This window comes from Haplochromis burtoni, unplaced genomic scaffold (assembly GCF_018398535.1).
Source record: "Haplochromis burtoni strain Fernald_Lab_line unplaced genomic scaffold, NCSU_Asbu1 Contig_684, whole genome shotgun sequence".
In the NCBI taxonomy this organism is placed as follows: Eukaryota; Metazoa; Chordata; class Actinopteri; order Cichliformes; family Cichlidae; genus Haplochromis; species Haplochromis burtoni.
In genome coordinates, this window is record NW_024583045.1 from 111,296 (window position 1) to 138,275 (window position 26,980).

At 41.6% G+C, this 26,980-nt stretch overlaps 2 protein-coding genes across 6 annotated transcripts in view; both read left to right on the forward strand.

The window, feature by feature from the left end:
* The window catches only part of si:zfos-2326c3.2 (traf2 and NCK-interacting protein kinase), a 57,641-nt gene extending 40,519 nt beyond the window's left edge, over positions 1-17,122 (forward strand). For all 4 annotated transcript variants that reach the window (XM_014330041.2, XM_014330044.2, XM_014330045.2 and 1 more), the window contains 14 exons: positions 42-121; positions 2,030-2,109; positions 2,320-2,414; positions 2,982-3,066; positions 3,216-3,383; positions 4,281-4,386; positions 4,484-4,639; positions 4,750-4,893; positions 5,190-5,324; positions 5,492-5,592; positions 6,285-6,434; positions 11,643-11,802; positions 12,190-12,329; positions 12,423-17,122. In XM_014330041.2, the coding sequence (XP_014185527.1) occupies positions 42-121; positions 2,030-2,109; positions 2,320-2,414; positions 2,982-3,066; positions 3,216-3,383; positions 4,281-4,386; positions 4,484-4,639; positions 4,750-4,893; positions 5,190-5,324; positions 5,492-5,592; positions 6,285-6,434; positions 11,643-11,802; positions 12,190-12,329; positions 12,423-12,506 (1,684 nt within the window). In that variant the 3' untranslated portion in view covers positions 12,507-17,122. The remainder of the gene's footprint in view (positions 1-41; positions 122-2,029; positions 2,110-2,319; positions 2,415-2,981; positions 3,067-3,215; positions 3,384-4,280; positions 4,387-4,483; positions 4,640-4,749; positions 4,894-5,189; positions 5,325-5,491; positions 5,593-6,284; positions 6,435-11,642; positions 11,803-12,189; positions 12,330-12,422) is intronic.
* Positions 17,123-19,065: 1,943 nt separating this feature from the next.
* myot (myotilin) overlaps positions 19,066-26,980 on the forward strand; it is a 39,490-nt gene continuing 31,575 nt past the window's right edge. Inside the window, exons 1-5 of one of the 2 annotated variants that reach the window (XM_042215222.1) lie at positions 19,066-19,254; positions 25,527-25,559; positions 25,809-25,968; positions 26,175-26,237; positions 26,362-26,503. In XM_042215222.1, coding sequence (XP_042071156.1) covers positions 25,552-25,559; positions 25,809-25,968; positions 26,175-26,237; positions 26,362-26,503 — 373 coding nt within the window. In that variant the 5' untranslated portion in view covers positions 19,066-19,254; positions 25,527-25,551. The remainder of the gene's footprint in view (positions 19,255-25,526; positions 25,560-25,808; positions 25,969-26,174; positions 26,238-26,361; positions 26,504-26,980) is intronic. The other variant, XM_005949582.2, reaches the window with a different exon arrangement.

The following is a 26,980-nucleotide window of genomic DNA, read 5'->3' on the forward strand; positions in this document are numbered from 1 at the left end:
TGCGTCTGTAATGCTGTCTGTGTGTCTCTCTCGCCATCTAGTGGCAGTCCAGTGTCTGCAGCAGATAAGAGTGGGAGGTGTGCGTCCCATGGAGGCTCCTCTTTAAGCAGCAACCATCCAGGTGTGTGACGCCTAAACACAGCTCACCTCACTAACCTCAGTCCTGTGCTGTTGGAGTAACAGAGCACAGTGTCCTTGCCTTAGGGTTCAGTTTATATTGTGCACTAATAATCTTGGTTCTGCCATCTTTGAACAGCTAAAAGCACTCGTGTTATTTTAGTAATAACATGTGTTTGCAGTGTGTTTGTTTTTGACTGCTGTTCTCAGCAGCGCTTCAAATTTACACCTTACTTGCCCATGTGTGTGACACTAGTGTGAACAGCGTATGTGGGTGTGATCTCATGGGTGCCTGGCGTGGGTTGGGGGAGGGGTGTACGCATGCAGAGTACACTGCAACAGAAAGCACAACAACAGAGCGATGTATTCAAAGCCTGCCCTCTCCACCCGCGTCTCCGGCGAGAAAGAAACAACCAAGTCATCTTTTTCAAAGTTCTGCTTGGTGTGTCCTCTGTGGTCGGCAGCAAGGAAGCTGCACTTCTGCTGGGATAGACAGAGGGGAGAATATGTTTAGGATTTCAAAGTTGCCCTCTGCGTGTAGTTGGAAGGAAACACCGTTTGATGCCTCCCACTCAGTTTGGCTGCTGGCCTCAGCCTCCTTTGTTCGAAGCCACAGATCAGACATTGTTCTTGACAGTCGTGTAGCTCCTCTGTGGTTAGACGAAACCTTTATCTGCTCATTCTACAACTGAGAGAAAGCCGCTTACTGCTTTGTAAATAGTAAAAGGAGCGTTTGATGTCTCGATTTATTGAATGTGTGATACTTGGGTGCCCCGATGATGTTATTTCCACGAACACTTTTGATTCCAGCAGCACAGAAAGACTTTCTTCTCTCTCACGCTTGATGGAAACACAACAAACAGGAGTTGTTTCCTGTTTTGTTCCATAAAACAAACTCTTTATAAACAGTCATTCTTTGGGTATTTAATTACCTTCTTGAACGACTTGATAACCAACCCTAATGTAACTGTCCTGTAAGTTTCTACTTCATGATTACAATGCATCACATGAATCTGTGGAAAATATAAAGGGAGTGTTTGAAGTGACAGCATGACAAAGGCTTTATTTTTAGTCCATTGTTTTTGTTTTACAGGCTAAATCTTTACTGTATTGATTTAGTTTCTATTGTCAAAGTTTGAGCTGCAGTATTGTGCAGTTTTCAGGGAAATGGCTCTAAAACCCAACAGTAAACTACCAACCAGCACCAAGAGCAGTTAGACACCAAGTGGTGAGCCAGATACTTCTGTCATGTGGAGATAAAAAAAAAAAATAGAAAGAAAATAGAGCCCATTTGGACAGAGCGCAGCTGAAATGCTAGTGTATAAGTTTAAGTAAACTGTGGGCTGGACTTTTAAAAGGTGGATTGTAAATCACTTTTCTTCAAATACACTATGAACAACATGCCTCTGTCTTATGGAAGCTTAAATATATTTTTATTTTAAATCACCTGGGCAGTTTAGGGAGTCATTATTAAACATTCCCCTGGAAGCTGCAGGTGGATGCTGGAGTTTAAACAGCACACAGTAATGCAGTGACATGAAGCTGAGATTGTGGTTCACACATTTGCCTAACGAGCTAAAGATTGTCCGTTCGATCCCGGGAGGAGATCCAAGTCATTTCAGGCTTTTCCCAGAGAGGGCATCCAACATTTAAAAAAATCTGTCAAATCAAACATACCGAGCTGCCCACTGTGGTGACCCTTTGTGAATAAGGGAGCATTTTTTAGATTCAGAAGTGTTGCTGTAGACAATGAGGACAGTACAGCTCGAGTAACCTGCCTGAACTAGCTCACAGCCTTGGGTCCATTTACTGTCTTTAAAGCAGTCTGGCAAGAAACAGGTATATTTACACATGAGATTCCACATGTAACTCTCACACTGATTACTGCTGCTAACATATGTGTGTGTCTTAGGTTACTTCAAGCTGGAAAGTCCCCTCCTGCAGCACCACCCGCACAGGAAGCTGGATAACATAAGCAGTGGACACACACAGGTAAGTGTTGTTGCAGCATGTGTGCAGTCTCACTGGTTTATAGATTTAAATTGTTTCAGTATATCATAGTATCAGTACAAAGCACTGACATGCACATGTCATCTACATCCCTCTTCCTCATTGATTTGAAACTTGCTTCATCACATTAACATCTATGATTTTTCTCTCTGTCCAACTCATTTTTCCGGCTACTTCCTTTTCCTCTCACAGGGAATAAAACCTGCTCTGGGTCGGCTTACCAAGGCCGCAGAATACTCTTCTTCTAGCGATGAAGTCGGCAGCAGTGATGACGAGGAGCGAAGCGGGTAACCAAACACATCCTCAGTGTATTTATGATGTTGTATTCTTATTGTTAGAGGTTATTGTTTAAGAAAGCTCATCATGTGTTTGACCTGCTCGATAGTTTCTTTTAGCAAAAAACAAAGTGTCCTGCTGCACATGAAGGAGTGAAGCAACTCTTTTAGTTTCCAAACAGCACTGTGACGAAACATGTGTTGCAAGATTTTTTTAAACTGATATTTAGAATCTAGTAAAAAGTCACAAAATTAGTAATTCTGCTGCATCTACTGGGAGAAATGAGCACTGAAATATTTCTGCTAAGTATGAAGAGGAAATGAAATCCAAGTCTGTTTATTGTGATTTCAATTCCTGTGGCAGTAAACCTGGGAGAAGCCAAGTATCTCATTGGTTTAACAGTCCTGAAAGCAAATTAGTGTTACTATAGTGTTGTTTGTGAGTTAGTCACAGTCTGAAACAGCAGGTGTCATTAGGATCCAGTGTGTTGCTTTTATTGCATCAGTCTTGTTTCTAACTATGAAATGTGACATCTGCAGTCGGTCTCTAGTCTAAAATCTCGAGCGGTATGTTTCAAGGTCTGGCATGTCCAATGGAAAAGGGAAATACTTCAGAGGAATACCCGACGGCATCGTCCTGCAGCCTCACCACAATCTCAACCAGGTACTGAGCAAACACAACCACAGAGCACACGTGACTGTCTGCTCTGTGGTTGGTTGTGTAAAAAAGCTGACTTCCTAAAGCTTTAACATTCATTCATGTGACGCCTCACAGTTACTCAAGTTACATCCTGTCCTGGTATTGCTCTATAGATTTCGCAGTTGGGTTCAGATGACACCTACTTGCTACCAGACCTTCTGCAAAAAATTTCTTCCTCTAGTCCTACCCACAATGCATTCATCCAGCAGCAGCGAGCACGGGAACTCTGCTATTTGAGATCGCCCACATCTCCCGGATCCCCCACACACCAGGATCTACATGTAAGTAGAAAATCAGCACAGATTTCTCAGAGCTTTGCTGCTTTACTTCTTCTGGTCATTGTCATCATCAGCATCCCTGTTTATCATTCAGTGTACTCTACAGCGACGTTCAGCAGTGTTGTTTATAATGAAAACAGTATATCATGCTCTTCATTATGTTGCTGTCATACTGTCAGTTTGTTTCAGTGGTGGATGTTCACGTTGAACACTGTCAAAGTAACTGCTGTGAGCCAAAAGCTCTAAACACTCGATGTCTTTTTACTCTTGAGATCAAATTGCATTGCTTTTGAGGGGCAACCAATCACTCAAAAGTTATCTTATATGATGAGGGCCTTAAAGAAAGACAGAGGATGAATTGATCGGCAGCATCAAAACCCAGTATAACATAAATATGGATTATTTTGAACTATGAATGAAAGCTACTCTAGTAGCATCCAAGAACAAAAGAATTAGATTGTAAATGAGAATAATAGTTGTTTGTTTATTGTTTGTTTGTTTTTAAGACAAAGTGCTGATTAAGTTCAGATGGACTTACAGTTGTATCAGTATTAATGTCCTTGTGTTAATAAATGTCAACAGACTACTTGATATAAACCTTTGGGCTCATTATCATAGCCAAGGTTTAAATAAAGTGACAGACTGCATTAGTTATAAATGTCCACCAGAGGGAGGTAGTGGCACAGGCTGGGAGCTCAGTCTTCCTGGGTTTCAGTTTGGATTTCGAGTTAACGGAACTGTTGTTACTGATGTATGAAAACCATCATTTGTAACTGGTAAATGATTATATAAATGGTTTATGGTTTATGGTTTCATAACTGTAACTGCCTGTCGTGTTGTTTTTTTTGTTCGTTTTTTATGAAAGTATAAAATCTCTTCCCTTGTCATTGTGCTCATCAGGATATCGGCAGTCCTACTGGTAAAAGCCCGACATCATCATCTTCCTCCTTCCTGCCCTTCATTGATCCACGATTGATCCCCATCTCATCACCACCACAGAGCCCGAGTGAGTTTTCTACCAGAGAGCCGAGCTACAGTTTGCTTTGTGAGCACAGTTTAGTTTTATTTTTTAAACTTTTATCTTGAATCATTTTTGCATTCAGCGGGCATTAAGGGCGAGCCACTGAAGAGAGAGAACCACAGGAAGGGCTCCGTGGTTAACGTGAACCCAACCAACATTCGACCACAGAGCGACACGCCAGAGATCCGAAAGTACAAAAAGAAGTTCAACGCGGAGGTTCTGTGTGCTGGATTATGGGGTATGTAGTTTTTATGTGTTTTATGTTGTTTGTGTTTTTAAATGACGTAGATTTTTTCAGAAAATGTTACAAACTGTGTCAGTGTTGATATTTTTTGTTTTGACGTGCAGGTGTGAATCTGCTGGTGGGCACAGAAAACGGTCTGTGGCTGCTGGATCGAAGTGGTCAGGGAAAGGTGTACCCGCTCATCAGCAGGCGGCGGTTTCAACAAATGGATGTACTTGAAGGACTCAATGTGTTGATTACTATATCAGGTATATGTGCTGCATGTTCAAATGTTCAGAGCTACAGAAACAGTGACACAGAGTGCAGCACTCTGCCCTGCATAATGATTAAACTCTGCTTATAAGTTTTGCACAGTAGTTCAAAGAGACCACATTCAAACTGTAACTGTTTAACAGGTTTCTTCAGGTAAAACTGACACTTGTGTGCGGATGACTGCTCGATATTCATGCTCTGTTCTGGTTTGCTCCGTCACCTCAAAGAAACTGATTGAAACTTTGTCACACTGAAGCAGGAGTCGTTTGCATCCTTCCCTCTCTGTCTGTAGGAAAAAAGAACAAGCTACGTCTCTACTACTTGTCCTGGTTAAGGAATAAAATCCTGCGTAATGACCCGGAGGTGGAGAAGAGACAGGGCTGGACGTCAGTGGGTGATTTAGAGGGCTGTGTCCACTATAAAGTGGGTAGGTACACTAAATAAAAACAGAATGATATTTTACAGAGCTTCAAACTAATGCAGGTTACAGATGTTGTGTATGTAGTGATCTTTAGGAGCTACGTGTAGAATATGTGGTCTCAGAGTTTTCACGCTCCTTACCGCTTGTTTTGTTTCTGTTTTTCTGTTTCCTAGTGCGTTATGAGAAGATAAAGTTCTTGGTGATTGCCTTGAAGAATGCTGTGGAGGTGTACGCTTGGGCCCCAAAACCCTACCACAAATTCATGGCCTTTAAGGTTGGTAACAAATTAATGAAATGCAATAAAAATAAGAGATACTGAAAATATAAGTTCATCAGTCTGTGGAGCTGTGAAATACTAATATCATGGAAAGTACTAATTATTCTACTTATTAGAAGGTTTTTTTAGATGTTTGTAGTAATCGTAAAGTCACACAGTAGTTTATCTCAGACTTTTCTTCTACTTGAAAACTTGAAACACCTGCCTTTTTACTAACCAGTGTGTGTAGTCATGTAAACAGGCTGACATGCTGGTTTTAGCATGCTAACTAACAGCACTACAGACAAAGTGAAGCTAAGTTTAACATCGCGGTGTAACACCTAAGAACATCAGCCTGCTCAGCTTTCCTTTCCATTGATCGATTCATTGATTAAGTGGGTTATTGCTGTGTTATTTCCACAGTCGAACACTTGCATGTACACAGACAGGACACATCAGGTTCTGGGTCTCATAACCACAGACTCTCAGCAGAGATGTGTCCCATTTCTGTTTGTCCTCTGAGGCCTGAACTACTTTCTCTTCCATACTGTGTCACAGGCCAAAAATGGAAGAATTAGGTGGACTATCTTAGGATGGCAGCTTTTGTGACACTGCATTATTATTAATGGAGCAGTTTCACTTTAGATTATGTAATTAGGCCAATGTGCAAACTTATGTAACTTAATCATCGTGTCTGTGTGTCTGCCCAGTCCTTCAGAACTCTGCCTCAAAAGCCCCTTTCTGTTGACCTGACAGTGGAGGAGGGTCAAAGGTTAAAGGTCATCTACGGCTCCGTGTCTGGTTTCCATGCCATTGACGTAGACTCTGGAACACCATATGACCTCTACTTGCCGACACATGTAAGCATCTGCTCCGTTCTTCGTACTCTTTGAGGATCGTGCCATCACTTCGACTCAGGAGGTTGTGCGTGTCTGTTTGCATGTTTTGTTGGCACTGTTTTGGGCAGCACGGTGGTTAGCACTGTTGCCACACAGCAAGAAGGTCCTGAGTTCAATTCCAACATCAGGCCGGGGTCTTTCTGTGTGGAGTTTGCATGTTCTCCCCGTGTTTGCGTGGGTTCCTCCGGGTACTCCGGCTTCCTCCCACCGTCCAAAGACATGCAGCTTGTGGGGATAGGTTAATTGGATAATCCAAATTGCCACTAGGTGTGAATGTGAGTATGAATGGTTGTCTGTCCTTGTGTGTTAGCCCTGTGACAGACTGGCGACCTGTTCAGGGTGTACCCCGCCTCTCGCCCTATGACAGCTGGGATTGGCACCAGCACCCCCCGCGACCCTGAAAAGGATAAGCGGTAGCGGATGGATGGATGTTTTTGCCATAAAGGTGTGTGTCGAGTCTGTGATGTGGGATAGTTTGAGGGTTTCCCTGCTCTGCTCAATCACTGTGGATGTCAACCTGTAGTTGTCATCGTGAGAGTTTTACATCTTTAAAGACTAAACCGATGTCTGATCTCTGTACCTGCAGCTTTCTGTTAAAGCAGCTTATTAAGTCATTTTCTTTCATTTATCAGCTCTCCAGTCGACCATATCACCTCACTCTTCATCTCTTAGTATACATCTCAGTATAGCCTTCCTCCCACTCACAGTCATGTCAGTCATTACTTTCCTGCATTTCTGCTGTGTTCCCTCCACTCTCCTCCAACACAGTCGATGGCTGTCAGAAACTATTCTTCCATCCGCTTCCTTTTCTCCCTCCCACTGTCACTCTATCATTCAAGGTACCACTGTTCATTTTCTCTTAATTTCGTCGTCTCTCTTTCTGCATTTACCAAAATATCATTGCTCGCCCTCACTCCGTCTGTGGGAACTAATATCAAACTGTTGTGACTCACGTTCATATGTGGTGTTTGAACTTTCATTAAATCTGCAGACACTGACTTGAGTGAAGCTGCTGTCACAGATCTTTTATGCGTGTACGCTGATTTTTCAGCTGATATTGAAATGTGGATGTTTCATTTCCTGTGTGGCTGTGGAGGAGTTTGATTTGTGATGTTCTCTAGAATTAGCACAGCTTGACCCAACAGATTCATCACAGACTCGACACCGCCTCCTGAAAATGAGACCGACACGAGCAATGACACTAAAGGAGTCACATGCTTTAGTGTCATTGATGCAGGTGGCTGTAGCTCAGGTGGGAGAGTAGGTCACCTACTAACAGTGGCTGGTGGTTCGATCCCAGTCTGCTCCAGTCTGCATGCCAAATATCCTTGGGCGAGATACTAACCCCATGTTGAAGCCGTCTGTTTACCATTTACATGTAGATGGTGCTGTTCTCAAACAGTAACGAACCACAGCAGACCCGGTGACATTTTCAAGCTTTTCAGCTTTATTTACACCTGCACAGCAACAACCAATACAGGATCCGGTATAAGCTGGCGAGGCGTGATTGTAGATGCCACTCAGGCGCATCCATCTCACCTGCAGTGGCATCGCAAGCCACACCCTGCCACATAAACCTAATAAACTGAGACTCACAGTCCAGTCAAGTCACCACCCTCCTTAGAGGGCCTTTAAATTAGGCAATAACACATTGTACACCATGTCAAACTAAGCACACCCTTACTACACACTACTGCTGCATTCAGGCTTAATTTTTTCTAATGATGTCTTCATTATTTCCTGATATGTAAAACCTTTAGAATTGAATGAGGAACCGTGACTGTATATGCTATAGCCTCAGTATCTGCATCAGATTCATTTCAGTTTATAGGTCACATACAAAGCGATTTAATCTCAAGTGGGTTGTCCCAGTTAAACTTTGCATAATAACCTCACTTTCACCTTAAAGTACACTCTGAAAACATTCACGGTTAACGACACAGTCACAGCACTGACGAACTGGAGCATCTTAGGTGTGTTTTCAACACCTGTGGCTACAACTCTGCATGATCTCTTTGGTGAAAGTAAACGACTGCATTTGGTGGCTGGAGTCAGCATGGCCAGTATTTCTTTGTTTGGTCCTTGTTGGGAACATGTAAATCTGATTTGTTTAGTGTTTAATATTTAGAAAGGTTACGCTGTAAATGTATTTGTGTCTTTAACTGTGACCAATCGCCCACTGCTGGTACAATTGGAGCAGTTATTATTCTTCCTCTGCTGTATGTGGGCATGTAAAGCTCGCTGTAGCTTGAGTGAGTCATATTCACATTCTGACACATCCTGTTAAATATGTTCTTAGCAACAACTGGAGAGGCCCGAGGCTCAGTTTATATTAAAGTTGTTCAACTTTACGCTGGAAACATTTTGGCTTGAGCCTTTATTTAATCAGTCTTTCCAGAGTCTGAAGGTAATCTGATTCCATCGGTTGATTTACTGTGCAAACTATACAGCACTATATGTGGTGTGGAGTGTGAGTGGGTGGCTGGTTGTTCTAGTTTAATGGTTTATTTAAAGATGTTCTTTATATTTGTCCGCCTAGCATCCATACGAGGAACGTTTAATCATTTTGTGAGTCATTCTGAAAGGACTCGTGTCACAATTCGATTTTTCGGTCACAAATTGCTGCGTGGAGTTAAAGCGATTATAAACTTTCTTTCTGTGAGGTTGTTTTTTTTGTTGTTGTTTTTTTCTTTTACACCCAAACACACACAGCACCCCTGCCACCGCTAAACTGTGCTACTTTCTGTAAGCAAGGAGGAGTTGGAGACACATGAAGAGAGAAATTAGCTCTAAAAATACACCCCTTCTGTCCTCCTTCTCTTACCATCATTAACTGTGTGTGTGTGTGTGTGTGTGTGTGTGTGTGTGTGTGTGTGATAGAGAGAGAGAGAGAAAGTGAGTGTGTGTCCTGACCTGCTCCCCCCCCTCCCTCCTGTGTATATTAAGCGAGCCTGCTCACAGCTGTCTACTACACCGGTGCCTTATGCTGCTGCTGCTGCTTCGATATCATTTCTGCTCTCCTTCCCGTGTTTTCCTCTTTTCTTGTCTCTCTTACATACACACTGGAGCTTTCTGCCAGACACACTCAGCTGCAGCACTCCTTTAAACCCACTCACTTTCTCTTTCTTCACGCACACTGGAGGAACCTTCACACTGCTGGGGCTTTTCCCAGTAGCTGTTATCTGATACACACTCATTCTTGTCTTAGGTGCATACCCACACACACACACACACACACACACACACACACACACAATCAGTTAAAGACGTCAAAACAGTGATTTCTGTTACTGTTAAAATCAGTTCACCTGTAAGCAAAGCCTAACCCTCAAACGTTTTCTCTCTCACACACACACACACACAATGTGCCCACCCACTTAAAGAAGTATACACACGCGCACACACACGCGTGCAGCCGTCTCCTGTTGTTGCCTGCAAACTATGTAACAATGCTGATTCCAAGGCAGAGGATTAAGATTGCGTTGCGGCTGTGGATGCCTGTTCTCATGCTCAGGATTGTGGTGGCTCACACTCTGGTAAGGTGTTCGGTGTGAAGCGCAGTGTTTGTGTCGGGCACAGAGCTCAGCCCAACATTTTCTTCTTTTATTGTAGGACTTTTGCTTCGGTGGAATCTGTTGAAGGATTCATTGACGTTGCAGTGTTTGTCCTAATATTTGTAGTTTGTCTGATATTCATGTTTAGAAAGTTGCAATGATTTATTTTCATAGTTAAATCTTGTCAGACCTGCTGCAGTGAACGCTTGGTTGGTTGGAATATTTCATAACTAGTTTGCTAAAAGTGTCTGAACAGATATTTCAGAGTTTCTCGATTAAATGAGGCTTGCAACAAACAAACACCTCTGCTTCACGTTTATGGACTTTAAGGTTGTGCGATATATAAAAATGTTCCAACCGACAGTCCAATAACCGATGATAGGAGAAAAAGTCGTGCAGCTGCAGACTTTTTGATGGGCGGAGCAATGCAATCATGCACGGACTGATTTGCGCATTTTAAATTTCTAAGTTTTGTTTGGAGGGAATATTTTAGCTTCTTTTCTTGTTTGTTTCAGTATTATTATAGATACTTTTTGGATTATTCATTTATTTATTTGAGATGCGCCAAATCCAACAAAAGACTTAACTTTACATCAGGGGGTTTTATGTTCACTGGAAGAGACATTTAGATTTTTAACTTACTTCTTGTTTAATTTGTATTTGTTGTTCGGTCGAGTGTGTCAGACAGATAAACACTGGAACAGCCTGTAAACACGTTACAGCTCGTTCCTCTTTGTTTCCAACATTGTGGTTTTTTTAATTTGTTGTTCGTTAAAACGGCGCTGTTATTTTTGACTGCTTCTCTTAGCTTCAACCAACATTATTAACAAATGTACTCACGGGCAAAAAAAAATAAAAACGATCAGCGAAAGGCTCCGCCTATCGTTGATAGTCGATGTATTTGTCCAATCACCGATGGACCCTTTGATTTATTAGAAACCTGTTTCTGAAGCGTTGGGTTCATCCTTCAGCTGGATAAGTAAATGGATCTTATCTGGTTAGATAAACATCCTGAGCTGTTGTGAACATGTGTCTGAACTGTTAAATATATTCTTAGGTAACTACTTTGAAGATGTTCTCAGTGAAATAATGTAATAACACTTTTCTGAATGGATTTAAATAAAGTTAAAGTTAGATAAACTTAACTGAGCAGTGAAATGCGTCTTTGAATAAAATCGAATCTCTAACTTGTTTTTTTACTTCCTCCTGGAATTTGATCTTAAATACAGGCTGCTGTGTTCAATCTCTGTTAAACTGTTTTATTAAATTAAGAATCTGAGTATCTGGTCAGTTCTGATACAATGCCGCCATATTTAGTCAAGGACTTTAGTTTCATCATGAAATCTAGTCTTTGAAATAAAGTTGTGACTATGGATTTGTTACATTTGATTGTTGCAATGGTTGTGCATTTAGACCTGAACCTTAGTCTTTGGATCACCAGTGACTGTAAGATAACATTTAAATAGCATGAAGGAACAGCCTTCATGTTTTCTGCAATCCATATAGATGATAGTATTTTCTGGGGTTTTAAATTTAAGTTTTTCTTTCCAAACAATAATTTAAAAAAAAAAAAAACGAGTGTTCATGTTGTGTTTGTGTGTGCGTTACTCTGCAGATCCCGGGTCCCATCCGTCCCCATGCAATCATCATTTTGCCAAACAAAGCTGGAACAGAGGTCCTGGTTTGCTATGAAGACGAGGGCGTCTACATTGACACCTATGGCCGTATCACCAAGGATACAGTGCTGCAGTGGGGGGAAATGCCTACATCTGTCGGTAATGTTGGAGCACACATCTTTATGCAAATGCTATATACACCCATAAAGGTCTATTTTTGTACACAGTGCGTCTTTGTGCAGGTACCACTAACAACAACCCAATTGCGATGATTAGTCAGGCACTGCTTAACATCACTGTAGATTTTTCCAGTTCGACTCACTAGATCTGGATGAGCAGCTGTCCTGCCACTGAGAACTTAACCTGAACCACATTCAGTGGAGACAGATCGGGGACAGGGTGGGCTAAAAATAAGATGGTAGTCAATCTGTGTGTGTGTGTGTTTTTGGGGCATGGAGATGAGGCAGTATTCAAGTATAAGGAGTAAAAATGTAGGAGACATATTTAGACTGTTTTCTCATACTCGTCTGTTTCTCTCCAATCCAGCCTACCTGCAGTCTAACCAGGTGATGGGTTGGGGAGAAAAGGCCATAGAGCTGAGGTCAGCGAACATGGGGAACCTGGAGGGAGTGTTCATGCATAAAAAGGCTCAAAAGCTGAAGTTCCTGTGTGAAAGGAATGACAAGGTAGGAGGAACCTACGACAAAAAACAGCCTCACTCGCTTTATTTATGCACCGTTTGTTTGATTTCAGTTCCTAAAAGCACCGTCTTGTTGCAGGTTTTCTTTGCGTCGGTGCAGTCGGGCGGCAGCAGTCAGATTTACTTCATGACTCTCGGACAGAACTCGCTGTTCAACTGGTAACACCGAGACCAGTTACCTCTGGGATCGACTGGTGGGCGTCTGCCTTCATTGTTCTGGGTTATCCTGGTGATGCTTTGTTGTTTGTTTTTTGGCTTTGTGCTGACCTGCGTTGACCTCCGTGAAGTGGTGGATACCATTGCAAGAGTCTGCTCGATTCCTCCATCCGTCCCTCAGCCTTGTGCAGTCGCCATGTTAAACCATTATGATCAACGATTGAGCTGGTCAAAAATCCGCCTGCAGGAAAAAAAGCTTGAATTCATCGCTCCATCATCGATTACTGACGCGTGGATCACAGCACTGACGCCTGGACATGATTTGCAGCACAAACACACATCCACAGAAATGTTCAAAGGTACAAGCAGCTGTGCCAGCGTCTTTTTTCCTTTATTTTACGTGACGCTTCACCAAAACAGAGGGCTTCACGTGGACGGTTGTTCTGGGATTTCACATGAACACCTGGCTGTTTGTTCAGCGCCTGGATTTTTTTTTCTTTTTTTCAAGAATCAATTATGACTTAATTATGTGCTTAACAAGTATTTGATTGTGTGCGTTTTAAAATGCCCAGCTCTGATGCTTTTCTGGATCATCGGCATCCTCACACCTGGATCACAGTTGTTGCTGCACACACCAGAGAGTAATCATCACTTAATTTGTGTTTGTCTGTCAGTAGCTTTGTTCACTCTGCACATCACCTGGGCATTTAATGAAATGTGGGCTGCTTCATATCATTCCATCTTTGTTGCTCGTGCCATGATTACGTCCTTGGAGCAGTTTTAGATCCACAGTGTTCGCTGCCTGTCTGCAATACCTCAAAACTGTTCCGGTATTTATGAAGTCCTTGAATTGATAGAATTGCTTTTATCAGAGTGGTAGAACCCAAACAAACTATCATATTACTGTACTGACTCATGTTCTAGTTTATTAAATACATATCACTATTTTATTTAATATATAGCACTATCAAATGTTAGATAGGAATTATTTTCTCACGCAACTAGTCTGCAAATTCGTTATGAAGTGAGGAAAAAAAAAATACTGATGGGTATATTTGCTGCGTTGCATAGTTTGAATTAGTTTGAATATATGTTGCTAACACAGCCCCTCCCCTCGGCTCTAAGTGTGAGAGGTCAGTCTACCACAGAACTGGACCACGTCATTTAAATCGCATTTCTTTTTGCAAAGGACCTTAAAAGCCATTTATCATAAAAGGAGCAATTTAAATGTGCAGCATAAATAGTGTAGATAAATAGAGATATAAAGCAAGTATAACTCGCTCTTTTTTTGTATAGCTTGTATATAATCCTGTAAGATGCACTGTTTTCTAAATATTTTATTACACGCCATCTTTACATATATGTACAGAATTGCAGGCTTACGAATGTGAAATTCAATCTTAAAACCGAGTCGTGCATGCCCCCCACGGTCTTTGATTGTGAATGTGAGCTACTCACAGGACTCACAAACTTGGCTGAATCGTCTAAAATCAAATGTGAATTCTGTTTGTTTGATTTTCTTGTTGCGTGTGTAAGAAAGGTGTTTTGCACAGTTGCCCTCTTATACGCGTTACATCAAAAGCCATCCTGTCGTCAGTATTGAAGAGATCACTGCTAACCTTTGGATCAGTATTTGTTACACTACCCACTGTGGGACCAGTTTTTGATGGGGCAACATGTTGAAAATATAAAATATAGGATATGTAGTGAGTTGGGCCTCTTTGTCTTTTATTCAATGAGCTTCAAAGCAAGAAACCAAAGATGAAAGCTTTGATGTATTTGCTTCCTTGATTCTAACAGATTATTCACAAGTGACAACTGATCTCATTTATGAATCAAGTTATTAATTTGATAAACTCTTAGATCACCTTGGAAACTCACCCAGGCCCAAAGTGTTGCAACAAAATACACACAAGTCAATGTTACGAGTGTTTATGTATTAAATATCACAGATGTATGCATTAAGTATTATTTGCTTTGGTAAAGGTAAAGAAATCATTGCGGTTTTCTTACCTTCAAATGTGAATCTGCGTATTTATCCATTTTATTATTCTGTTTCTCCTCTACGAGATTTTGCTTAAACGGCTAACTTTATGTTTTTTACATTATCCTGCACACTCTTGAATTTTGTCGTTATCATAATTGTGCCAAATGTTTTTATATACATTGATACTTTAATTTTACTTTTATTATAGACTTATGACTTGTGAGAAATATTACAGCTGGTTCTGTGAGAATATTTTGAACTGGAAAATGAAATTTTTGTCTTATTGCTAAGTTTTATTCACGTCTTACAACGATTCTTTCGGGGACAGAAGGTGTTTGATTGTCTGACGTACTTAACAAATAGCTTAACGCGGCTATTGTGCATTAACATAGTGGATTGTGACCTAATATTACCAGGCTAAGAGGTGCTCGCTAACAGGGACAAAATATGCCGTAACTATTAGCTAACTTGCAGCTCCTAGCTAATGCTGTTAGCTGTTGTATGAAAGCAAGCTTGGCTAGCAGTACCGAAATGAGTCACTTTTCTCATAAACAAAAGGACTTGTACACACGTAGCATACTTTGCGCTAATATTTACATAGATTCAGATTGTAAGGCACCTTAAAACTGTTATCCTTGTTTGAAGTGGATAACAACTGAAATTAAATTTGGTTAGATTAAATTTGGTTAGATTAAATTCTGGCGAGCATGTCACGAGTAAATATACCTTACCTAGCTTGCTTTTTTTAAATTAACTTTTTACCAATAATGTTAACATTTTTTAAAACCTGTAGGCTACTGTATATGTGGGTTTTTGTTTTAAGTATGGAATAGGACAAGTACATAGAGACTGTTGCTGTGCTAGCTTGTGGTCAGGCCGACAGGGAAAGGTGACAGTGTAGAACCGACAGCTTTGGTCAGGTTCCTGAGCAGGACCGTGGCCAGACTAGACAGGAGAGCAGACCAAAACCTAGTGCTCCACAGTTCTTATAGTTTTTGTTCAGCTCTAACTTTCAGTTATCGAACAGCCTGTATCTGCTCATCCTGCTTCCACACTCTGTCATACACCTTTAGGGTATATGCTGGGAAATAAACCAGCTCTAAAATGAGTTCTGACTCCATAATTCTCATTTGTCTTCAAAACTGATTAAATTGCAGAGTTCATTATGAAATTCTGTTACAATAACCACTTTACTTTTACATGGTCTAACATTGGAATGATTGAGAGTATCTGTCTTTCTCTCTGGACTGCTTTAAGTAACAGCATATGAAATCAGCTCATCTGCAAGCTGACCAGTTTGACACCTAATAACAGTTTCCTTTTTATCAGGGTTTATCCATTTATGATCTTAAGCTACTCTTTTAGAGAATGAGGATATTTTTCTGGTTTATTTGAAGCAAAGTGTCTGCTGCTGCCACTCTCTGCTCCCTGTTGCTTAGCACTGGACGATCGCTGTATCACTAATGAGAGAGCGAGGGAACAGCGCACTTCCTCCTACACCTTCCACTGGTTAAAAACGTGATAGATTCTGTATCAGGCCTGTGGTGACTCACATCCTTAACTCTCCCACAAACTCTCTTTCTCTCACTTTTCACAACTCGTTTCCTCTTGCTGCCACTTTTCATCCCCTTGGCATCTTTTCCCCATCTTCAGCTTCATGCTCCCACCCCTGGCTGTCTCTTTAGCTTCCCACGTCCGCTTCCTTTTATTTCAGTTCGGTTCACGGAGACCTGTCGCATCAGATTGCACATCTTTATTTGCACCAAGTAGATTTGCACAGCTTTTCAGATTAAAAGTAAGGTTTAATTGATGGAGATGGACCCAAACATTTAGCCCAACCTCGTTATTTCTCCAGATTGTGTTGCAAAGTGGGATGAAGCATGATACAGGACGAAAAAAAATAATACAAAGCAGCTTGCATTTTTTGCAGTATTCACTTAAGTGTCAGCTGTTGTTTTCCACCCTGTGGATGTGATGTGTGGGAGAGTGTGATGAAAACTGGTGTTTAAAAAGGCAGAATTCAGTCTTCAAGGAAAGGAAGGACAAAGTTGGAGGAGGTAGTTAGGAGGTTTTAGTCAAGTGTCAATAGGAGGAGCGAGGAAGAGGCTTCAAGAGGCTTAATTTCTTTAAATAATACCTAGAACATATGTTTAGATATCTATATAGCTTTGGTTGTGATGAAGAGAAGGAGGAAGAGGATGTGAAAGGGGTGCTGACTGCATACATTGGCCTTTTAAGATTAAATATTGACATTTATTGCGTCATTCATCAATAAGCAAAATGATTTTCCTGGTGAATTTTGGGGGGGTGATATTTTCCAAAATCCAACTAATTACATGTTACATACATGGTAGTCTGACTTTATTCTTTAGTTGGAAGTTTTTGGTGTTATTTGACCCACAGAACCGTTGTTTTGAGATTATATAAGACCAAATATTATATGGCTAAATATCTGAAAATATATCTGTCTGCTCCTGTATCATTTATAAGATAATTCTTTTGATACTTTGGTATATTTTTGCACTGGACCTTTGTTTTATGCATTGTACACTGTACCCCTCATGCTTTGATACGAACGCACACTAACTCGTGTTTCCATGTAAAACGGTGAGGCCACAATAAATATGTTGAATCAAGTATCGTCTGTTTCTTTCTAGTTTTCACTGATAGGACGACTTTATTTAATCCACTGATGGGTTGATTTGCACGCTGATATTTCTGATCACACTGCATCTGTCAAAGTGACAAAATATGTTGTGTTTGTCCTTGTTGGCATCAACAGAAACATTCTGTCACTCATTTTCTAATGATGACTCTAATATACTGAAAAGAAAAAGAATATCACATATATGTTTTTAATGCATTTCCCATTTAGAAAGGATCATTTTATTAGACTCAGATTCCTGTTGGCCAACACTGAAGTGGGGATAGAAGCCACTAACATCGAGACATGCAAGCTCCTTACCATGCATGGACGGTTTCACCCCAAATCCAGCACTTTGACACTGTGCGCCAAGTGGAACGAAGAAAGCCGAGGACCAGTGAGAGTCAGAACAACTGTCCAGGATGAGACGACGAACATCCATGATTTCATCAGGCCACAACTGACCTTGTGCTTGGAGCTTATCTCAAGCAGCAGAAACCTGAGAGAGAAGAGGACCAAGGAGAAGAACCATCGTGGAAGGACAGGCCCCTGCACGGTATGTACCACTGGCAGATAGAGGAAGTTGCTGACATCCAGAAGTCCTACCAGTGGCTGGACAAAGCTGGACTGACAGCACAGAGGCACTAATCATGGCAGCACAGGAACAAGCTCTAAGCACAAGATCCATAGAGGCTGGGGTCTATCACAGCAGGCAAGACCCCAGGTGCAGGCTGTGTAAAGATGCCCCAGAGACAATCCAGCACATAACAGCAGGGTGCAAGATGCTAGCAGGCAGGGCATACATAGGAACGCCACAACCAAGTGGCCGGCATAGTGTACAGGAACATCTGTGCCAAGTAGAACCTGGAAGTCTTGAAGTCAAAATGGAAGACGCCACCTAGGGTGGTGGAGAATGACCGAGCTACGATCCTGTGGGACTTCGTAATTCAGACGGGCAAAGTGGTCATGGCTAACCAACAGGACATAGTAGTGGTGGACAAGCAGAGGAAGAGCGCCGTAGTGATACCGAATGACAGCAACATCAGGAAGAAGGAACACAAGAAGCTGGAGAAGTACCAAGGGCTCAGAGAAGAGCTCGAGAAGATGTGGAGGGTGAAGGTAGCAGTGGTCCCAGCAGAGCACTAGTTATAGTGACAGGGGGCGATAGTGACAGGGAACAACATTGAAAATCTCTGTCCAGAAGAGCAAGAGCGCAGTCGTAGAAACAGCAAAGATGCTGTACAAGGCGTGCGAGCTCCCAGACCCCTCGCAGAGGACCTGTAGGGATCCTGTATGGATCAATGTAGGTTTTGCATATTCAGGCATGTATTTTAAACTATCCCAGAAGCTTCTATGTCCATTACTTTAATAAGTGAAGCCTTTTGGAATGAGATGATTCTGTTTGATGTACTCAGTATATTGCATCAGTTAGATCTATGTGAAATATGATGAATAAAGCCATGATGAGCTGAGCTTGAGTGTGATCTGTTTTCCAAGGTTGTGTATTCACGTCTCCCTCCATCTGTCCGACTCTCTCTGGTTCTCAGGTTTCTACCCAAAGACTCACTGGCACCGGTTGCAGGTTTTCTGGCCCCTGTCTCTCACACTTGGATGAAGTTTGGTCCGGTCATGACGCCTCCGCCACTTTTTGTAATTTCAGATGGAACAATATATCTTTATAGTTTGTGCAGCAACGTGCAACAAGCTAGCTCTGTGTCAGCTATCCATGGTCATTTGGATTTGGCATTAGCTGTGCACATTAGCACAAAGGCATGAGGCACCGGCTGGGGCAGACTTGAGCTTCCCTATTCTCTTTGACCATTAATTAACACTTCACTCTGCTCTAAATTTGCTCCTTCCGTACCCCTCTAACCAAACCCCACGTGGCTTCCTCTCACCCCCCCTCCTCAGCCTCAGATTCCCCCCTAACCCCGTCCCACACCCCAACCTCTTCAACACACACACACAAGCTCCTGCTTGTGGAGCGTCCAGTAACCAAGCCATGACTGGCAGCCACACAGTCATATAGCAGTTTTGGTTTTAACATTTGGATTTTCTGCTTGTTGGATCAATATATTTGTTGTTATTCTTGGTTTTGTGGCCTGCTGGGGATAAAGCAGACAGGTAAGGATGGGGATATTTTTGCGGAAGTTCACTTCAGATGGGTTAAAGATTGTGTTGAGGATGCAGAGCTGCCTGTTGCTTGTCTAAATTAAGCTAGGAGCATATGACACACAATTACAGCATGGAGGAACTTGTGCAACCCAGCTTGCATTTCAGATCATTAGCTTTTTGGTAGAGACATCCAGAAAGTTTCGCAAAAGTGTAAGTCCAGCATGTGTGGCATGCTTCAAGCCCTGCTCCTTGTCAGGATTCAAAGAAAAGAGAAAGCAAAAGTCAAGTTAATCAGATCATCAAATGGTGTAATTCATTTGGTCCATGGCCAATGAGATCCTGATACTGCAGGCAGTACTGGAGTGACTGAGTTTGCAGCCAGAAGGAAGAGGACAGCTGGAATGATCTGTCTAAAGTTATTTATAATTTATATGCTGCGTCATGTGCTATCTAGCTATATTTCATTGACAATAGTTACCTCGACACGCTATTATTTTAACTACCAACCTTTGTAGCTATGTAACTTCCTACCTACATGCTTATCTAATAACCTACCTTTCTACTCGCCTATCCATCTGTTGATCTACCTACTTACTTTCCCCTGGCTGCCTTCAGCTTCTAGTGACACCACTAAAGATTCTTTGTAGTTACTGTTACAAAACGGCATATATCAAAAAAGAACATCCCAATGCGCATCTTTAAATTAGCACAATGATAGTCTTTGAAAAATATATAGGCACACTCAAAGATATTGGTGCAAACTATCCACATAGGATATCCAGTGCAGCAAATGAAGAGGGGAATTTAAAGGGTATAAATAAAAAAAGGAACTGTGTCAGTTACATGTCCTGCAGTGTGAGGCAACATAAGACATACCAGCCAAATTTGAGCTGTGTGTGTGTGTACAAGCCTGGCATGCCTGTGTGACACTGTGTTCAGCCACTGGGTTCTGGTTGGCTAAAAGAGAGATCAGGTGACCCAGTCTGTGCTAAATTGGTCCTGTGCACAGCCAAGCTGAGGAGGTAGGAGAATTGGAGAGTCATAGGTTGAGGACTAGGACGGTTTCTGGAGTGATGCAACTGAGAAAATTCAAAACGTAATTTCTCTTTGTTATCAGTAGTCCCTTTACAAAGAGTTGGCCTTTGAAATCACCTCTTCACTAAAAAATTAAGTCACTTATTGCTAAATGGCTGAATAAGAAAGAAGAGCATGTGCAAAAAGGGTGTAGCTATTGCAGTATACAGTGTGTTAAGTAGATGAGTTGTACAGGGAGCAACAGGCAGGAATGATTTCCTGTGTGGTTCAGTGGTGATTTTTGGTAATTATTTGGTGTTATCCAACATTGTCTTTATCTTGGACAACATCCGCCTCTCCAACACCACTTTAAGGGAGTCCAGCTCCATCCCCACAACATTACAGACCAACATACCCAACAACTATGTTGGGTATGTTGGTCTGCTCTGAATTCCGCAAAAAATTTCCAACTGGGAATGTCAAATATCCGAATTCTGACTTATTTTGGAACGCACCAAAACAACCATTGTTACCAATATTAGCATTTAGCTTAAATTACTACTGTATCTGAACAGTCTCAGAGAAACGCTGGAGTGAACCAAGATTCATGCTGTTAGAGAAGATACAATTTAATTCCTTATCATATCCTGCTGCTATCACAAAACATCATATCATATACAGTATAAACTGACACTAATGCTACATTCACTTACTTAAGAGTCTTCTATTAATTACAAAGATATTTCCTGGAAAGACCCATGTATTAAATATATTTCTTAATGTACAACAATGAATAGTACTAGATTTATAGTTTCAGTTTTTCATAAATAACTAATAATAGCTGTGTGCAGTATGCATCATGTAATGCTACTTTTATCATTACAACTGAGTAAAGCAACAGTGTGTGCCTTTTTGTATCTTTTCTCTTTGCTGGTGTGCTCTTGGTCTGGTCACAGAGATGTATGGAAAAAGTTTAACATGATGTTTGTGTTTGTGCATTTTGCTTAGCCTGTTATAAACCTCCTACATTCAGTGGTTAATACATTACTCTAGATTTTTGGAGGGTACTTTTCAAAGCCCACAGGTTTATATAAAGGTTGCTTTGTTAGCTAATTTTAACACGGTCCACTTCATTCTGGATTTCTGCTCTAATGTGCCACTCCTGTCCACAGCTGAGAGCTGCTAGTGGCTGAAAGCTTCATGGTGTTGTGTACACCAATGAGGGATCTGTTTAAATGAGCAAGGCTGGCTGTTTCTTCCTGTTTGTCAGAATCTCCTCGTCGACTGCAGGACAGCTCAGTTTTCTTTGATAACTGTAAATGACACATCTATACATGCTGTTAGTGTATAAAATAGATCATTTATGCTAATAACACAGGTTGGAGGATACGTTTGTGGCACCTGTTAACTATCACCACTCACCGTTTTTAATAGCAAACCAAATGACAAACAGTCATCACCATGACTCATCTCCAAAGGCTGGCTTTCTCCTGTCAGGTGAGAACAGGTGCACTGGAAATGCACTTACTGGAATACTGAACTCAGACAGAGTGCAGCCATCTTCCTCTTTCCCCGTGTTACAGAATCAGTGGGCTCAACATGCTGTTAAAAATACCAGCCATGATTCTTCATTGACACATCAGTGAGCAACATGGAGTCGTGTGCCATACACATTAGCAAGCCATATTGACAAATTACATGCAAATGTTCAGAGTAGCAGTCTGCAGTAATAGGGACCTACGATTGGTCTAAAGATATGTGATTTTACATATGCATTATACTGTATTAATGCTTCTCACCACACAGACCAGTCACTGTATTCAGAGCTCTGGTGCAGGAGCCCACCGAACTCCTGGCCATGTTTTACTGGGTATGGCTTCAGGGAAACAGGAGGTCTGAGATGGGTAGCATCTTTCCTCTTTGAGGGCTGCTAAAGGCCAACTGGCAATAAGCTTCTGGACGATCTAGTGATGATGTTTGCTCTCCTTTGGATTCATGTTTTAACATCTTCTGTCAGTCTGGACGTCCTTTCGTCTCACTTTAAACTTTAGGCACTTAGAAAAACTTAATAATCTGAAGGCATGACAGTCTACATCGGACACCCAGGGAGGGAGGTCATACTGAGAAGCCTCCAGCAAGTTGCATTATGGGAAATGTAGGGTCTAATACTGCTCAGTCTTCACCTACACTAAAGCAAAAAGGATGCCACTGTCACCCGTGTCTTTGATTTGCCTGTCGTCGGATAATATCAATGTTACATCCTTGTTTGGGACGTCACTGAACTTGGCTGTCACTGCTTGTGTGCCTCTGTCCATCTGTTGCTTGCCAGGTAGTGGATTTGTTGCACTGCATGAACTTGTCCTGTTGTCGCTGCCACAAATTCTGCAGTTATATAAGAGAGACAATTGATCCAAAGGGTTTAGCAACAGTTGCTGTTGTATCAGCAGTGGGCTTTAGTACGCGCACACACAGCTGTTTGGAGTGATTATGTGAGGGGAAAACTGGATGTACACACGGATGTCATACATGCCTTAGTTGTTTCTTCTTTCTTAAGCTGTGATCCTCTCATTTAGACAATGTTTAGGCTGTGTTTATTTGACTGCTGTGACCCCATGTAGCACAACTAGTACAAATAGTAACCCAGCTAAGATGTACTGTTGTAGATTAAATGTATATAATTCTAGAGTAAAGACTTTTCTTTACCTCTGCGACTTCGACATGGAGATGCGTTGATTTATCACAGCTCAGACAGTCTGTGCAGTGCTTAGGAGGTGACAAAGTTTAATTTAGCCCAGAAACCTGAACCTCAGGCAGCTCCTTCTCTGAAACCAAGACAGACCTCCAAGGCCGGAAGGCTGAGATCTGAGGGAGTCTTTTGGGTGTATGAGTCTCCTTATGCCTTCAGTTAGCTCAGATATGGCCATGCTGTTGCCAAACAAAGTCATGGAGAAACAGTGACCTGTTGCAAGAGTGATTTGGTGCCCTGTTTGAGGAATCCAGTGTGTGAGCTCAAGCGTTTAAGCTTATATGTTTCCACGTCTAACTTTGAGTCTGCGTAAGCGTGCGTGACCATTCATTTGTTTGGGGATGATAAATAGTAATACAAAACATTACTGTGTTTGTATATCACCACCTGAAAGAAGCAACAGATCAATAGAAATGCATGTAATCAAGCTTGAATTTAGCTGTATTAAATATAACTGCTGGAGGTTTCTTCCTGTTAAAAGGGAGTTTTTTCTTCCCACTGTTGCCAAGGTCTTCCTCAGAGGGGATTGTCTGATTGTTGGGTTTTCTCTCTAAGGTCTTTACCGTACAATATAATTTGCGTTGAGGCAAATGTGGCTGTAAAATTTAATTCAAGGCAAACAAAGTGTTGTGTGTTAATTAGTTGTGAAATCCTGTTTGGAAGCTTTGAGTTCAGTATTATAAATGAGGGGTGGAAGTGACTGTGAAACGAACAGCTCGTCAGTTACAAAGTAGCTCCGTCCTGCCTTATTATCTGTTTTACTATCATTTGGACAAAACTTCTTCTTGTTGCAGTAAGATAGTTCTCTCCATTCTGGCCATTTGGAAGAATGCAGATTTAAGGCACATCTTTTTTTATACAGTCTATAAATTAAACTTGTCTAAAGATTCACTAGACGTGAAATCTCATAATTACATAGGCTTTGTGCACGTTCATTGATCCAAACGTGACGTACAGTCCTGCCAAGATGTTGTTTTAATCAACACCCGACTGTGTGTCTTTTTTAAACAGGGGCTCATCCAGCTTTAATCTCAAGCATTTGTCTGAGGCGTTTTCTGGCCAGGGATGCTCTCAGAACTTTTAAGATTTTACTGATACCAGTGCCGACATCAGTTTTGTTTATAGGCCTACACATGTTCAGCATTAATCCAAAAATGTGTTACTTATTTGATGGTTTACACAAAACAGAAAGACAGCAGAAAGGAGGCTTACAATCCAGGAAATAATTATTTGATCTCTGGCTGAATTTTTAAGTCTGCTCATGTACAAGGAAATGAATAGTTTTTAAATTTTATGCTTGTTGGAATTTAATGGAAAGAGACAGGTTATCGACCAAAGACAGAAAGAAGTATTTCATCCCCTAAAATGCAGTCAGAACAAGCTCCCACAGATTGGCTCAATCAACCTACCAGTCGATCAGTTACAGATTCGCTTGATCTCAACTCGTATGTATAAAGCACACCCGTCCACATGATCAGTTTCTTCCATTCCAACCTCTCCATCACCACGGGCAACACCAGAGAGCTGCCAAAGGACGTCAGGGACAAGGCTGTAGACCTGCACAAGGCTGGACTGGACTAAAAGACCATCAGTGCGCTATAATGGATTGAAATCTTGCGATGCAAAGTCACCCTGCTCAAGAAGGCACATATACAGGCCCGTTTTAAGTTTGCCAGTGAACATATAAATGATTCAGTGAAGGGTTGGCAGAAATCAAAAATGTGAGAATGTGTGTGACCCAAAGACAACCATCCCAACACTCCAGCACACCTGTTTGAACCTGTTTTTCTGCTAAGGGTACAGGACAGCTTGACTAACATTAAGCCCCATTAAGAGGCCAATGGATGGAGCAATGAACCATAAAACCAACAGCCAGAACATTGAAGATGGGTCATGGATGGGTCTTCCAGCCTGATACTGACCCAAAACATACCGCCATGTCATGGAGTGGCTGAGCCTGTCTCCAGAGCTCAGTCTGACAGAAAATCTATGGAGGAACGTGAAGCTTTGAGTTGCTGAGCAGCAGCCAAGAAATCTAAAGGATTTAGAGAGTTTCTGTAAAGAGGAGTGGACCAAAATCCGTCCTGAGACGTGTGCAAACCTGCTGAACAACTACATGAAACGCCTCACCATTGTGCTCGCCAGCAAGGGTTTCTAAGCCAAGTATTAAGTCATGTTTATTAAATGAAATGAAACTACCTTCAAATTAGAGACTGTTCACATCTTTGTGAGTAAACTCACAAATTCAGCAGGAGATCACATAATTACTTCCCCACTGCACATGTGACTCGTGTGCAGAAGCAAACAAAAACTGAACCGTGTTTCGAACTGTTGGAAAAAACATTGAATTAATATGATTTAATGGGTTGGAATCTAATTCTTGATTAACATCTTATTAGTGGCTACAAGTCTGTGCTGGTGCTTTGTAAAATGAAATGTATGTGTTCAGTCATACCTGCAGACACTCATTTCTACAACACTGTAGCACAGCATGTTTGAGAGTGTCCCTTTGTCTTTGCAGGACCTCTGTCACTGCAGCCTGGAACATGGAACAGTAAGTTAGACCTGCACACAAACACACGTTTCCTTTTCATGAACCATAAGTAATACTTGACACAATTTAACCTAATTTTATCCTAAATCTTTACTTTACATTTCTAATGATTGTAAGATGGAGACTTACTTTTTGTCCTTAACATTAAGGAAAGAATCCCCACAGTGTGACTCTGTATACAGACTTATGTCCTCACAACCCGAGGAAGCATCCAAACATAGATTTATTCATTTCATTATTGGCGATTAGAGTCCAGAAGGTGCAGAAGAAGACGAGCACCATGTCTCTGACCATCTCCTCCTCCTCTGCTGCTGCATCCTCCACTCGTGAGCTCTCCTCCTGCTCCTCCACTCTCCTCGGTCAGAGACACTCCAGCCTGGTGCAGCCGCTGTGTGTCAGCCCTCAGAGGGTAATTACAGCCATTTAAAATGAGTCATTTCACCTCATTCGATAAAACACACGAGTATGTTTCATTATGGGGATAAACTGGTTAAATAGCTAAATGTCATTTTAATGTCCTGTAATGTTGAAAGCAACCTTTTTCTAAATAAAGAAATAGACATGGCAAATGATTTTCAAACATATTAGGTGATTTATATTATTCCATTTCCCCAGACTCAGAGTCCCATTTACAACCAGCAGCATTCAAGCAGCGCAGTGGCTCCCACATTTGTTAAGGTGAAATAAATGTGCACTCTTGTATTTGTTCATGAAAGTGCACAAAGAAAATCAGAAACCGTACTCATATGAACCTGTTGTCATACCTTCTCTTGATCATGGTCATCATTGCTCCCTCTGCCAGTGTCTCCACGATGTGTCTACGGTGAAGGGTCAGCTGGTGGTCCTGGAGTGCAGACTGAGGGGGACTCCGCCCCTGCAGGTTATGTGGTACAGAGAGGATGAGCAAATACTGGACTCCGATGATTTTAGGATACTCCACAAGAGTGAGTGTTTTCATACTTGCTCTGATTTTCCTAAATCTTGGTTCTAACATGTGCCCTCCATACCATTATAAGAGACAGTAATTAAAACTAGACAGCGGAAGGGGGTGATGGAATACACACTCTTCTGCACCTTAGGGTCAGACACACAGGGCAAACAGGATTTAAGCTCTGAAAAAAATGTTTTCCTAGAGAAAACTATAATTTGTATCGCAAAGATTTCTTCACCGTGACTGAAAGCCACTTCCAGTCTACAAAATATTCAATTTTCATATCTGTAGAGTTTATTATATGGATGTGGTGACAGTGTAAAGAATTTCAGTGAGCTGAAATTTGGGAGCCGATTTAAATGGACCTCTATGGGGAACAAACAGGGAGGAGGCAGCACTTTGATGGCATTTGTGAGGAAGCCGTTACTCCTATGTCACTGAGGATGACACTGAATGAAAGAGGGCAAGGATAGTTACGTTTATATATATA